This window comes from Chlamydotis macqueenii, chromosome 1, assembly GCF_036417535.1.
Source record: "Chlamydotis macqueenii isolate bChlMac1 chromosome 1, bChlMac1.mat, whole genome shotgun sequence".
Lineage (NCBI taxonomy): Eukaryota > Metazoa > Chordata > Aves > Otidiformes > Otididae > Chlamydotis > Chlamydotis macqueenii.
In genome coordinates this window covers 85325055-85341347 of record NC_141556.1, presented here as the reverse complement: position 1 = coordinate 85341347, position 16293 = coordinate 85325055, and the positions used below count along the sequence as shown (strand labels likewise).

Below are 16293 nucleotides of genomic sequence, written 5' to 3'. Positions count from 1 at the left end.
CAGGGAGGGCTTAGGTTCCTCTCCCAGCTCAGGTGAAAATTAACTCTATCCTAGCCAGAACCAGGACAAGTGTACATGTGAAGCATCTTGCTCAGTCTTTCTCAGTTTTCAGCATTTTGCTTCTTATTAAGGATGAAAGATGTACATGTACTTATGGGCCAGACCATGGTCTGTGTCTCATGTTTCTGATACATTCTGTCTCCTATCACGGATGCTACAGGTGCCAAATATGAGTCAAGGGGGTGCTAGCATTCTGGCTCTATTGAAATTTTGGTGTTGGAGATGCCATACTTAAGGTAAATGAAGTGCAGTGGGTTAGGAGGTGTTGGTAACACATAACTCCTGCAACTCCCAACAACAGGATCCTGAATTAAGGAATCACATATCCCACACAGCTCCCTGTAGTGCTCTTTGGACATGCTGAGAGACTTTCAGATAGTGGACTTTCTGATATTGTGAGCAGTCTCAGACCTACCTCATCAATACCACCAGATACATTACCTGACAATTAAGAATTGATTGTGAATCCTGTCTTTCTTGTTGGCAACACTGTGTTCAAAATCCTTTGATTACGAGCTCTTCTTTGCAGGGAAACCATTTATTTATGACAACTGACCTCTCACAAAGCTGTGGCTGTTTGTCAGAAAGACACTGAAAGGGGAAAACCTAGCTCTTAACTGCCTTGTGTCAATGTTTGGAGTCACCCGCTTTAGCTAACACTAATAATTTGTCATAACTTTGCGCTGACGTAGGTATCTGCAGAGCAACATCAAGGAAAAAGCCATTATGGAAATTTTCCAAGATAGAGCAAATAAGTTAGAAAGCCAGGAACAGAAAGCAGCCTAAATTTCACTTATGATACCCCAGGTGTCTTTGGTCTTACTATCTTCTAGCTAATTGCAATAATATCACTATGCTAGACTTAGACATAAATGTTTTCTTTTAGTGATGCATCTTAACAATGTTCCATATTCTCCTAGATTTGCCCCATCCCATCCCAGCCTCCTCAGCCTACTGTTGTTCCAAAGCCAGTACAATCTGTTATACATGTCCCATTGCAACCAAGCTGCCCGGGCCGAGGCAAGATGGCAAAGCTCATCAATCCAGAAGAGATGACATCCAGGGATTATTACTTTGATTCCTATGCTCACTTTGGAATTCATGAGGTAATATTTATTTTAATTTTAGCAAATTTATTATTACTTAATAGTAATAGTTGTTGTTATTTTTTTGATTTATTAGTTACCTATCCTGCTCACTCATGATTATATTCCTCTGCTTTTCCTCAGAAGATTGCATAATCTGGTTAAGTGCCAAAGCTATCACCCACTTCTCTAGAAACCTGTACTCAAAACCTCTGTCCCACTTAGATCCTTACATATATGAGTTCTCCACAGAGCTTATATTAGCTATCTGTACAGTGGTGTTCTTCATGACTGCATCAGTTTAGTGCATTTATGAGGGCTTCCAACTAACCAAACCACACATGGGAACTACATTATTGCTAAATAAGATATTTTATTCTCTTGCATATTTAAGCACAGATGCTAGCAGAACAGCTGCTCAGCTGACATGAGAAGCCAAGTAATTTCTTGACTCCTGGCATGTTACTTGAATGCATAGACTGCGTTAATGGGAACAGATAGCCAAATAGCCTCCAGTAAATACACTCCTGGAAAGAATTCAAAATACACAGTAGACCATATTTACCATTAAAAAGTTGACTGTAGACCAATTCTAAAGAAGACACTAATATCTTATATTTACGTGACCCAAGAGGATAAGATCTTAAAGACTAGGATGCAGAAAGGCCAGCAATGTGAAATCAGTGGCACTTTCCACAAACTACATAACAAACAGTATCTATTTCCATTACTCTGGTAATTGTGGAGCGTATACGTAAACAGAAGATTTCTATCTGCCAATTGCATCTTGCCAGTGTAGCATTCAAAAATTCAATCCAAGAATGGAAGAAGAGAGAGGAACAATTGAGTGGGAAGGAGACCTATGGGAAATATTGAAGACACACGAGAGAACTCAAATCATATTGAGCTCTTGATGGAAGGATTCAGCTCTGTAGATCTCAGGGAGTGCAGGGAGTACCTGGGGCCTCTTGCTGAGGCTGGGAAGTGGGAGGTTGCCTCCTTGCCTGCAGGGGGTGTGCACTGGTAGAGGATTTGTGTCAACAAGTAAAGGAGCTGCTAGAGGAGGCTGACAGACTTTACAGCATCAGGGACATGAGGAAGAGACTGACTGGATCTTCTCCAAGATCTTGAAGATACAAGAGCCTAAATCCTCAATTGTACTGAAAGGAGGGGTAATCAGAGTCTGTACTTATCAGGTTTGGAAGTGGAGACTTCTTTAATGGTGAAGGCTGAAAGCCTGTAACTTCTGGCAACAGGAGGAAGGCTCCTGATCCGACCTAGCTACAGAATAGGTTCAGTGCCTTCATTGTAGATGAGGAGCAGGAAGTTCTGTCCAATGAAGCTTCAGAACTAGTTGGCCCTGAGCCATACAGAATCACTGGGAGGAAGTGACAACTGATAGTAGTGGAAGGCTCTCTCCTGCAGGGGACATAGGCCCCCATCTGCTGACCTGACCTGCTGTTTAGGTGTTTGGATCTGGGACATTGTGAAGAGGCTGCTGACATTTGTCCAGCCTTTAGACCAGCCTTGGATTACTACTGCTGCTCTTCCACATGAGCATGAATGAGAACCGCAGCATATCAAGTGTGACTACACGGCTCTTAGGATGATGTTCAATAGCAAGGTGTGCCAGGTGTTTTTTTGCCTCAATTCTAACAGTGCAAATAAGTATTTGAGGAGAAGTGCTCCTGCAGGTCCACAACTGGTTGTGCAACTGGTGTCAATGACAAGTTTTCAGCTTTTATGTCTACAGAACCCTCTTTGAAGATTGAAGTCTGCTAAGAAGAGATGGAATCCAACTGAGAAACGAAGCCAAAACCACCTTTGCCAAGCGGGTGGCCAACCTGATGAGCTAAGAATAATAGAGGAAAGAAATGATGACCCACAATCACATGAGGAAGTGGTGGACTGAGTTGGTAAGCAAAAGATGCAGGGTGATGTGGACAAGACCTCGTAGCCAGTTAATAAAACAGAGCAGAAGGGGCCCACCCCAAGTGTAAGCACACAAAAAAAAGAAAGTACCAAGAGGCAGCATTATAGGCCTTATACTTTATCTGGAAAATCCACATGACAGCGAGCCTCTTTGAAGTGCCTGTACACTAATACATGCAGCCTGGGAAATGAACAGGAAGAGTTAGAAGTCAGTGTGCGTTTGCATGGCTGCAGTCTCATAGGGATCAAAGAGATGCTGTGAGACTGCTCATATGACTGGAATGTCACAATAGCTGGATATAGGCTCTTTAGGGGGGTGAGTGGGAAGGTGAGAAGGGAGATAGAGCAGCTGAATGCATGGAGTCATGTCCAGCATGGGACAGATGATGTTCCAGTGGAGAGCTTATGGGTCAGGATTAAATGGCAGACCAACATGATTGACTTTGTTATGGGCAACTGCTGTAGACCACCTGATCAGGAGGAAGAAATGGATGAGGTCTTCTTCAGACAACTGAAAGAAGTCTCATGTCTTCCTGAAGCATAAGTCTGATTTATGGTCCATGTGAGACTTTAACCACCCCAACATCTGCTGAAAGACAACAAAAGAGGACACAAGTAATCCAGGTAAAACACTGGCTATTATGCCTCCATCCTTGGACATATTTAAAACCTGATTGAACAAGGCTCAAGATGAACACCTGTTCATCTCATTTGTGTCTCTTGCTCTTTAGTTGGTTACCACTGAGAAGAGTCTGTCTCTGCCTTCTTTCCTTCTTCACTCAACAGATATTTATATGCATTGATAAGATCCCCTAAGCCTTCTCTTCTGAGGAATCCTGGCTCTCTCAAGCTCTCCTCACATGTCCAGTCCCTTAATCGTCTTCATGGGCCTTCACTGGATCTGCTCCGATATGTCTTGTCCTAGAGAACCCAGTACTGGACACAGGACCCCAGATGTGGTCTCACCAGTGCTGAACCACCTCCCTTGATGTGGTGTTTTTTTTACTGCAGCCCAAAATGCTGCAAGGGCACAATCCTGGCAAGTTCAAACCAGGTTCCCAAGATCATTTTCAGCAAACACTGCATTCCAGACAGCCATTCCTCAGCCTATGCATGTATTATTCCTTCTTGTAACTAGTGCATGAGGTTATTCCTCCCAATGTGCAGGACTTTGCATTTCCCTTTGTTGACTTTCTTGACATTCCTGTCAGTTCTTTCTTCAGCTTGTTGAGGTCCCTCTGATTTGCAGCACAACCATCTGGTGAATCAACCACTACTCTCAGTTTTCTATCGACTGCAAACTTGCTGAGACTGCACTCTGTCCCATCATCCAGGTTATTATTGAAGGTATCCAACAGTATTGGCACCAGTATTGACTCCTAGGGGGACACCACTAGTGACTGGCCTCCAGATGGAATTTGTGCTGCTGATCACAACATTTTGACAGCAGCAGTTCAGTCACTTTTCAGTCCAATTCACTGTCTGTTTATGTAGTCCGTATTTCATCAGTTTTTCAATGAGGATGTTATGGGAAACAGTGTTGAAAATCTTACTAAAATCAAGGTAAACAAACATCCACTCCTCCTCCCTCATCTACAGGGCCTGTTATTTCACCATAGAAAGCTATGAGGTGGTCAGTAATCTCCAAATCCATGCTGAACACTCCCAGTCACCTTCTTGTCCTTTATGTTTGGGAAGTTTCCATAAGGGTGTGCTCCATTACCTTTCAAGTGTTATTGGACTGTTCCTTTGCCTCTTTGAGTGATACCAAACCATGCTTTATGATGATAAAAATAGCCTTTTATTAATTTACAGTTATTGAGTACATACAGTCTCCTGCCAAGACAGGTAAGTGAGCAACTGATATATATACTAGTGCTTCAGACTGCTGGGCAGTGCACTGATTCTTTTTATTCTGAAATACAAAAGCTCATTTGCCTACTTGCTTAAACTATGAAATGATGGCCTTAGTATATGCAAAAGTTCAGCCTTCTAGACCTAACAGAAGCATTTTGTGAAAATTGAAGTGTCTATTGAATGGCCTACACTTCTGTTAAAAATGGCATTTGGATCTTGACCTCAGTGCTCTTTGTTGATATATGGACACTTCAGAGCAAGGTGTCAATGGAATGAAATGTATTTATTGTTGCTATCAATGAAGCAAAAATCAGCACCTAAAAATGACAATCTAAAATAGAGAGATAGTGGTCTAGATTATACACTAATAGCTTTTGGAAATTCATCATATAAATGAGTGAAGAGAAGAGCAGTAAGGGAGTACCATACAGCACAGTATCCCTAAGCTCTGCTATGAACTTCCTGCATCAGTTTGGCAAGGCTATCAAGACTGCTGTCTTATGGATTACGGAACGATTTCTTTTGTGTTCAAAGAGGAACCTCAGAAAGTCCCTCTGCTGAGGCTCTAAGTTGTGTAAAATTTAGGAGAAAAGGAAAGCTTAGATTTCTGTATGGCTTCTGTCTCTATGCCCAAAGCAGTGCTGTGGATAGATTGCATTCTAGTTGTCAGTTGTAACAGTGAAGTAATATTTAGAGAAATAAAATTGTACAAAGGACATCATGCTGCTTCTTAATAATTCAGTTCTAAGTAGCTAGCATTTTACAGTTGCTTTCATGTGCGCACGCACCCCAAAGTAGCTGAAAAACTCTTCAGGTTGTGTGTTAATAATGCTTAAATTATAATAAGGGAATGCATTCAGCAGTAGTGTTGAACATATATAAGCACTTCAAATAATAACACAATGCTCTTTTTTCACCACAGGAAATGTTAAAGGATGAAGTGCGCACATTAACCTATAGAAACTCAATGTATCACAATAAACATGTTTTTAAAGATAAGATTGTCCTTGATGTTGGAAGTGGCACAGGAATCCTCTCTATGTTTGCTGCAAAGGCAGGAGCCAAGAAGGTATATGGGGTAAGAAGACTTTCTCTTGTATTTTGAGGGGGTTTTTGTGCATTTTGCCTGAGGATTTGGCTTGGTGATTTACTTTTTCTTACTTGTCTTGGTTTGAAATTTTTCTCTCCAAGCTCTTGCATGGCTTGATCTACAATTACTTCAGTGCAGTTCTGTTGCTTTCTATGACCTGCAGTAGTGTGCCTTTTCCAAATCGAGATACAATGTCTTTTCTTGTGTGGACTCTTTGGTGATCTGGTGCATATCCACATTTTTTCTTGGCTGCCAAAAAAATGATAAAGGGGCTCACTCCTACTCAGAGAGGTCAAAGCAACTATCTTGCTTCTTAAAATTCTTAAGTTCTGCAACTTTGTAGTCTTGGAAACCAATTTCTTTTATATACTTTTCCCTGTATGTTACAACTCAGTGAACCATGCAAGAAAGCATGTGCGTGTTTTCTGTGTCAACAATAATGCATTTCAGAGGCAGAAGGGAATGATTACCTTAAATGTTGAACTTTAGGAGCATGAATTTGCCGTTCTCTGCAGAGAAGTCACTAGAGAGATCACAAATTTGCTTCCGAAGTATATTCAAAGTTATTTGACTGTAAAATGACAAACAGAATTTATTTTTGCTTTGGACTTCTGTTTGCCCTGCAGACACAACACAACACAGAAAAGGGGAGTATCTGAGTATCTGAACTATGTGTCTTTATTACTGGTAATGATACATGAAATGCAAGGACTCCCGTTCAATTATCAGGCTTGTATTTTCAAAATCCAGTGTTAATTCTGAGTGCCTCATCTTGTCTGCCGTAAGTCATAAGCAAAAGCTATTGCTGGGTTGGACATTTGTGTATTTGGGGCAGTTGTTATTTGTATTTGTTTGGTATTTGGTATTTGATACACATTTGTGTATTTGGGACAATTCTAATTTGCATTTGTTTGGTATTTGGCATTTGGTATTTGATACTTAGTATTTGAAACTTGGAATTTGGTAGTTGATATCTGGTATATGACATTCGGTTTTTAATATTTGGCACATGATATATTTTATATAAATAATGGCATTGTCTAGATTGTTTAAGAGTATGGGAAGTATTAATTTTGATGAAAAGATACCAAAAACATCACCGTTGGGATGTTTGTTGGCACATTGGGGTGAACTGCATGGTGATGGAAAGAGCAAAATGATTGAATATTGCAATCACTGGTGGCCTTTATATGTATTGGAAGACCAGGAGAAATGGCCAGTTAATGGGACTCTGAGCTATAATACTATTTTACAGTTAATGTTGTTCTGTAGGAGAGAAGGTAAATGGAGAGAGGTGCCGTATGTGGATTTGTTCTTTTACTTGAGACAAAAAATAGACTGGCAAAAAGAGTGCAAGCTGATAAGTTGAGATAATTTGGTGATGACTGTAAATTCAGAAAATAAGAAAACTAAGAATTGTTGTTCAGTTTGTGATATTGGAAGGAGGTGCATTAGATGTACGGTACCAAAACAGGATGAAATGGAGTTAGAACTAGATATACCCCCACCGGGGGGAGAAGGGAGGGAGCAGAGTCTCTCTCCGTTATATCCACGGGAAAAGAGTGAGTTGGGACGAATAGAACCGGATAGTACAAGCCTGTGAAATATCAGAGGTAGTAATTCACACTCCAGTGTCTAGACAAACTCGTCAGCGGACTCAAATGCTGGCCCCTTTAAGACAAGGAGTGGGAATACATGGACCGGTATATGTTAAAACACCATTTTCTGTCACAGATCTAATGGCGTTGAAACAGGCAGCAGGGGTCTAGAGGGAGGACCCAGAAAGGGTAGGAAGAGTGGTTGAAACAATTATCAGAACTCAGGATCCCAATTGGAATGATTTACAAGTGATATTGGACACTTTATTGGATAGTATGGAAAAACAGATGGTTTTAAAGGTTGGAAAAGCACAAGCTGAGGTGACAGGTGTGGAGGGAGTATTCACTGGAACACTGGAGCAGAATTTTCCTTCGGGAGATCCTCAGTGGGATCCAAATGATCCTGTACATCAGGAAAGGCTAACTCGTTATCAGAAATGGGTATTGTATGGAGTAAAACATGCAATGCCAAAAGCTTTGAATTGGTCTAAATTATATGAAATAAAGCAGGATAAAAATGAGTCACCCTCTGCATTTTTTGAAAGATTAAAAGAAGCCTCTAGGAAATATACTGATTTGAAATTGGAAACAGAGGCAGAACAACAACAACTAGCTTTAATTTTTGTGGCACAATTGGCGCCTGACATAAAGCGAAAGCTTCAAAAATTAGAGGGAGAAGACTCAAGAAATTTGGTTAAAATGCTGGAAACAGCGTGGAAAGTTTATAATAATCAGGAAATAGAGGAAGAACAAAGGAAAGAAAAGAAAGATTAGAGACAATAGACTAATAGCTGTCCTAACAGGGAGCGCAACAAGAGGGAGAGGACAAGTTCGAGGAAGAGGAGGTTTTAAAAAACTTTGGTGACTGGGAATCTAATGCACCTCTAGGAATAAATCAGTGTGCAAAAAAAAAGGGAATGGAAAAGGGAATGTCTGAGGTTGCAAACAGATCAGCAAAATGTGGCGAACATGATGGTTTTGGATGAATGAAGGGGACCGGAGGGGAACCCAGCTGAGCCTCTGGTTGTAATTAAGCTGGGAAACGACAAGATTGAATTTTTAGTGGATACGGGAGCTGTCTATTCTGTCTTGAATACTCGCAAAGGGAAATTAGGAAATAAGACAGCAACCATAGCTGTAGTGACAGGGAAACAAAAAAACAGATCATTCTTGCAACCCCTTGATTTGAAGTTTGGAAATAAGGCAATTACACATGAATTTATGTATGTACCAGAATGTCCAATACCCTTGCTGGGTCGGGACTTGTTGTCTAAATTAAATGCACAAATAGTTTTTGAAGGATGAGAAATTCTTTTAAAAATACCAAAATCAAAAGCAGGAGAAGTATTGATGATACAGGAAAAGATTAAAATTCAGGAAATTCCACAAGAAATTGATGATGCTGTGATACCTATAGTTTGGGACACAGAAATACCTGGAAAATCTAAAGCAGCCTATCCTGTAAAGGTAGACTTGAAAGAAAATGTGAGGCCAGTGAGATTAAAACAATATCAAATTAAACCTGAGGCCAGGACAGGAATCAAGAAATTAATAGATAAATTTCTGGAACATGGAATTCTGGAGGAATGTGAATCTGAATATAATACTCCAATTTTACCAGTGAAAAAGCCATCGGGGGAATACAGATTAGTACAGGATTTGAGGGCAATAAATCAGATAGTAGAAGACATACATCCTGTAGTGGCCAATCCATATACACTCTTAACAGCATTGAAGGAGAATCATCAGTGGTTTACAGTGCTTGATTTAAAAGATACTTTCTTTTGTATACCTCTGGAAGAAGGAAGCCGAAAATTGTTTGCTTTTGAGTGGGAGAATCCACACACAGGACGAAAAAAAACAATTGACATGGACGAGACTACCACAGGGATTTAAGAACAGTCCAACAATTTTTGGAAACCAATTAGCAAAGGAACTGGAAACATGGAAACAAGATGGCCCTAAACCTCAACATTTACTCCTACAGTATGCAGACGGCATACTGATAGCGACGGAAGAAAGATCAGCATGTATAAAGGTAACAATTGATCTTTTAAACTTTTTGGGGCTAAGCAGATACAAAGTTTCCAGAAAAAAGGCCCAGATAGCAAAACAGACTGCGATATACCTGGGTTTTCAAGTTTCCAAAGGGCAAAGACAGCTGGGGACAGATCACAAAGAAGCTATTTGTAGTATTCCAGAGCCAAGAAATATTCATGAACTGAGAACCTTTTTGGGAATGGCTGGGTGATGTCAGCTGTGGATAATGAACTATGGTTTGTTGGTTAAACCTTTATATGAAGCTCTTAAAGGTCCACCGTTTGAATGGGGTCCAGAGCAACACAGAGCCTTCCTAAATTTGAAACGAGCGTTGATGACAGCACCAGCCTTGGGACTTCCGGATTTGACCAAGTACTTCCAGCTATTTGTATACAAGAGGTAACATATTGCACTGGGAGTGCTGACACAAAAGGTGGGAAGTTGGAAGCGACCGGTTGGATACTTTTCCAAGCAACTGGACTCTGTAAGTAAAGGTTGGCCTGCCTGTCTAAGAGCAGTTGCAGCTACTGTGATGCAATACAAGAGGTTCGAAAACTGACTCTGGGAAGAATGATGGTGGTATATGTGCCACATATGGTGATTGAGAAGCTTAACATGAGCAGCCAATGCGCCCTTGCGGCCCAGAAGGCCAACCGCATCCTGGGCTGCATCAAGAGGAGTGTGGCCAGCAGGTCGAGGGAGGTGATTCTCCCCCTCTACTCTGCCCTGGTGAGACCCCACCTGGAGTACTGTGTCCAGTTCTGGAGCCCCCAACACAAGAAGGACATGGACCAGTTGGAGAAGGTCCAGAGGAGGGCCACGAAGATGATAAAAGGGCTGGAGCACCTCTCCTGTGAGGACAGGCTGAGAGAGTTGGGGCTGTTCAGCCTGCAGAAGAGGAGGCTCCGGGGAGACCTATAGCAGTCTTCCAGTACCTCAAGGGGGCCTACAAGAAAGATGGGGAGAGGCTGTTTAGTAGGACCTGTTGTGATAGGACGAGGGGTAATGGTTTTAAAATAGAGGGGGGTAGATTTAGATTAGAAATTAGGGAAAAATTTTTTACGATGTGAGTTATAGAACACTGGAACAGGTTGCCCGGAAAGGTGGTGGAGGCCCCATCTCTGGAAACGTTCAAGGCCAGGCTGGATGAGGCTCTGAGCAACCTGACTTAGTCAGGGATGTCCCTGCTCCTTGCAGGGGGGTTGGACTAGATGACCTTTGAAGGTCCCTTCCAACCCTAACCATTCTATGATTCTATGATTCTATATCAGTGTTGGAACAAAAAGGGGGTCATTGGCTATCCCTGAGCAGAATGATGGAGTATCAGGTGGTTTTGATGGAAAAAGATGATGTAATCTTAAAAACCACTAACTTGATAAATCCTGCAGTCTTTTTGAGTTCTGTACAGGAAGAAGGGCAACTGGAACATGACTGCTTAGCCACCATCAAATATGTGTATTCCAGTCGAGAGGATTTGAAGGATGTACCTTTGGACAACCTGGACTGGGAGCTGTACACAGATGGTAGCAGTTTTGTTGAAAATGGAACTCGCTACGCAGGATATGCGGTAACAACTGAGAAATCTGTTGTAGAAGCAAATGCTTTGCCCAGCACAACTTCAGCTCAGAAAGCGGAACTAGTAGCTTTAACAAAAGCCTTGGAATTAAGTGAAGGAAAGAGAGTGAATATCTGGACTGATTCAAAGTATGCATTTGGTGTGGTACATGTCCATGGGATTTTGTGGAAAGAAAGAGGATCATTATCCTTGCAAGGATCTGACATTAAATATAAAGAGGAAATTTTGCATCTGCTACGAGCAGTCCAAAAGCCAACTGCAGTAGCAATCATGCACTGTAAAGCACATCAATCAGGAAGTACAAAAGAAATTGTAGGGAACAGGTTAGCAGATAGGACAGCTAAAGGAGTAGCCAAAGAAAATGCCTGGCAATTGGCAGTAATTCCTACAAAAACCATTACGTTACCAAAGGAAAAGCCTAAATACTCAGAGGAAGATAAATCACTAATTGGCACGGCATTCATATTGCTAATAATTTTCCTAGTGATTAGCTTGATATATTATTTTCTAAAGAAACAAATCAGCTGTAAAACTTCTTTCAATCACATGCTTATCCAGCAAGATAGCAAGATAGCAAGATGAGCTATCAATCATCATCTCCAAAGAATTATAATGAAAGTATTGAAATAATTTTCAAAACTTTCAAAGAGGGGAAATGTTGCAAATTTGTTATGGATACCAGCTTGCTGCTAGGAAACCCCCTACCTTTCCCATCTCGATCTGGGTATCAAGGACTTTAATCAGTAGAATTATAATCAATGATAATACCAATGATTGATAATAGGAAAATACTTAATCAATATGATTCTGGAATATATATATGGGGTGATTCTTGCTAACCATAGTACTATAGGGTTAAATTTAATGTGAAATATCCTTACCTTAGCATCCTTATCTTAGAAATGTGAAATATCCTTCCTGTAGCAATATGTATCATCCTTATCTTAGAAATAAATCAGCCTAGCATGTCGGGGGGTAGTTTGGGGAGTGGTAGAATGAGGCACCAGCTATGCAGCTTGGGCTCTGAGCCATCACTTTCAAGCCAAAAGATTCAAGGGCAAGATGACCTTGTTCTCAGGACCATATATGGAGAATTCAAGGAGGGGTTTGACCAACTAATTTGAGGAGGGGGCATCCTGACAACCCCTGAGACCACTAGAAGACCCCCGACTCAAATTACTGAGCATGCGCGAATGGGAGGAGACGTATTATAATGATTTCTTGGAAGGTTGATGTTTATGCATAACATTTCTCGTAAATATATTGAATATGTATATCGAATGTGTATTTAACTGTGCTGTTGAATCAGACAGGTGCGCACGCTGGGTGGAGTGATCCCCCGTGCACCCAGCGCTGCAATAAAGAAGTGCCTGCTTCTTAACTTCTCATTGCTGTTAAGGAGTTTTATTCCGGATTTCGGTAACAATCCGAATATCAAACTAGAGCATGGAGGTGTAGATAGCTGAAATCAGAAGATGCTGGCAAAAGTTTTGGAGTTTAAGCATGAGACTTAATATACAGAATTGGCAGATAGAATGTATTTCTTGTAAGCCAAGTACACAATTTATTATCTCAAAGCCTCAGGGAGAATAAACCTGTAGACTTCTCTGGTGCAGGAATATAGGTCTCACACAAGGATGTTGCAGTGCTGTGAAAGTATAAGCATATACAAAACGATGATGCTGTGCTCCCACCTTCCTGTCTCCCAGATCCCTGGCCATATGGTCTTCCTCCCTCCCTTGTGCTGGCACTGGTGCTTATCTGATTCTACAGTAAGCCAGCTCAGTGGCAGAAAATTCACCCAGTAAGAGAAAAGTAAATACAGGTTTGTTGTTGTTGAGTTTGTTTTGGTTTTTTTTTTGCTTTAGACTTTTTTATAATTCAGGCATTTATAAAGCTCTGTGGCACACCAGTGTCAGCTCACCCATGGACTGTTCAGGACTGAAGCTGAGGGATGTGCTATCCAGGAAACTTAGCTCTCAAAGTAAATCACTTAGGTGTGAAACTCCTCTGCTACAGCCTAATAGTTTCAACCTTCTTGTCACATGAACTACCTCACCATGAACCCTGTCACAGAGAAAGGTGTAGAGCTGTATTTGTGTTGGAAAGGCAGATATTTCTGAGATCTGGCAGTGGCCATCTTACAGTCAAATTCAGACTTTATGGTCCTATTGGCAAAGAGAATGGAAATGGAAAATGTGAGTGTTCTTTTAAAAAGCAAACATTTGCCATGAGTATTACATAGAGCTGAGATGTTCCAGTTTCTTCTACAGTTAGATGTGATTTTTTCAAATAGCATGATGTGGGAACTGTTGACAAATGCAGAGTATTGGTTTTCTGACTACAGTGCCAATGAAATCACTCTCTTCTTTCTCACTCTTTCCCTTCTTCAGGTTCAAAGTCATCCACTAACCTTTCTGGTTCTTACCCGCTCTTACTCACTGTTGGAACTTATTTGTTGCCACTACCTCAGCCAACTGCTAGAAACGTCTTCAAGAGGTGTAAATCATAGAATCGCTGACTCATAGAAAGATTTAGTTTAGAAGACCTCTGGAAGTATCAAATACAACCTCCTGCTCAAAGCAGACTTAAGTTTAAAGCTGTATCAGGTTGCTTAAGGCCTTGTCCAGACCAGTCTGCCTTGTCCAGACCAGTCTGGAAAATCTCCAAGGATGGAGACTCTGAATCCTCTCTCAGCATCTATTCCAGTGCTTCAATCAGCACGAATTTCCCTTGCTACAGCTCATGATTACTGACTTTTGTCCTGTCACTGTGCTCTTCAGAGAAGAGTTTGACTTTGTTTCCTCTGCAAGCCTTTCCTAGGCAGTTGAAGATAGCTATTGGATTGGGGGCATCTCTTCTAGAAGCTGAACAGTACCCCTCAGTTTTTCTTCTTTCTTCATGTGCTCTGATCCCTAACCATCGTGGGAGGATAACAGTGCAATGAAGTTAATATAACTGGGGAGCTGTCGTAAGACATACAGCAATAGGATTGGCATGTGGTTGTTGATGCTTGGGAGGCGTGAGTGAGGGACAGAAAAATACATTCAATTATCCCTTGAAGCCTTGGTTCATCTGCTGCATTTAGTCATTCAAAATTCAGGACAATCACTGCAGTAGAACTATTTGAATTCAATGGTATTTTCAGACAAACAAGACAGCATAGGTAAGAAGGAGTTAAACAGACACATAAAATGAAGACACATATCAGATACTAGCTGATTTGGATAAAAAGGTGATGATGAGGCCACAGCCCAGGGGAAAAGGAAGTCTGGGAAGTGGTGATTGTTTCAGAAAAATACCCTAGTAAAAGGGGAGACATTCACAGCATTAAATTGAAGACTGAGAAGTAAAATGAAAATAGAGATGAATATATACACACAGAACTAGATGCAGCTGTAGAAACTCAAGGGTCCCTCAAGTGTCCATACCGAGACCACTACTATTTAATATCTTCATTAATGACATGGGTAGTGGGATTTAGTTCACCTTCAGCAAGTTTGCAGATGACACAAAGCTGAATGTTGCAGTTGATATACTTGAGGGAAAGAATGCCATCCAGAGGGACCTTGGCATACTTGAGAATTGGACCAGTGTGAACCTCATGAAGTTCAACAAGGCCAAGTGCAAGGTCCTGTGCTTGAATCAGGGCAATCCCCAATGTCAGTACAGTCTGAGTGATGAATTGATTGAAAGCATCCCTGCAGACTTGGGGATACTGGTAGATGGAAAATTGGATATGAGCCAAGAATGCATGCTTGCAGCCCAGAAAGCCAATCATATCCCAAACTGCATAAAAAGAAGCATGGCCAATAGGTTGAGAAAGGTGATGCTCTCTCTCTACTTTGCTCTGGTGAGACCCCACCTGGAGTACTGTGTCCAGCTTTTTTTTTTTTTTACTGGGTCCCCCAGCATAAGAAGGACATGGACCTGTTGGAGAGGGTCCAGAGGAGGACCATGAAGATAGTCAGAAGGCTGGAGCACTTCTCCTATGGAGATGGGCTGAGAGAGTTGGGGTTGTTCAGCCTGGAGAAAAGAAGGCTTCAGGACAACCTCATTACAGCCTTTTGGTATATAAAGGGGGCTTATAACAATGGTGGAAAGAGATTTTTTACCAGGGCCTGTAGTGCTAGGACAAGGGACAATGGTTTTAAACTGAAACACAGTAGATTTAGATTGGATATAAGGAATAAATTTTTTACAATGAAGGTGCTGAAACACTGGAACAGGTTGCCCAGAGATGTTGTGGATGCCCCATCATTGGAAGTGTTCAAGGTCAGGTTGGATGGGGCTTTGAGCAACCTGATCTAATGAAAGATGTCCCTGTCAATTGCAGGGGGGTTGGACTAGATGATCTTTGAAGGTCCTTTCCAACTCAAACTGTTTTATGATTCCATGATTGTAAATTGAGCTACAGACATATTTCATTGGAACACACAGTTTTCATAAAAACCAAATGCTTTGTAAAATTGGACAGATTTGAGCAGATCACTGACTTGAAAGAGAACTGGGGAAAAACTTAACACTTAATTTTTTTCATATTTCTTCACCTACAGAGTTCAGTATTTTCTTTTTCTGAAATGAGTTACTTTTTAAAATAAAATTGTGCCACATTATAGAGTCCAAATCAAAACAGAGGCGAACAACTTTAGCCAGCCAAAGCAAGTTTATTTTCTGAAATGTATCTTCCTTCCTGGAACATTTGAGTGTTGTTTTTATATTATTTTGCTTCTTTGAGAATTAAGCTGTTTTTTGGAAGCTCATAGTCATTAATGAAATAGAACTTTTTATTTCTCTGTATCTTTTTCTTTAGAAAAGTTGGAAAGCCACCTCCAAACACCTATGTACCCATGCTTTATTTTAAAATCATCCAAAACAAGCAGAAAGAATGAAGTCTGTGCAGTTTACAGCAAGGGAAGAAGAAGCTGGATGGAGAAAAAGGACAGAATTCTCCCTAAGAGATTTCCTCATTGGACTCTCTGGACTAGCACTGTAGTGTTCCTATCTACATGCCAGTTTTGGTTTATGTTCAGGCCATTGAGTCAAACGTCTTAA

General features: G+C 41.0%; 1 protein-coding gene across 4 annotated transcripts in view; it reads left to right on the top strand.

The window, feature by feature from the left end:
• PRMT8 (protein arginine methyltransferase 8) overlaps positions 1 to 16293 on the top strand; it is an 83674-nt gene that overhangs the window by 40684 nt on the left and 26697 nt on the right. For all 4 annotated transcript variants that reach the window (XM_086759254.1, XM_086759243.1, XM_086759248.1 and 1 more), the window contains 2 exons: positions 981 to 1166; positions 5857 to 6012. In XM_086759254.1, the coding sequence (XP_086615380.1) occupies positions 981 to 1166; positions 5857 to 6012 (342 nt within the window). The remainder of the gene's footprint in view (positions 1 to 980; positions 1167 to 5856; positions 6013 to 16293) is intronic.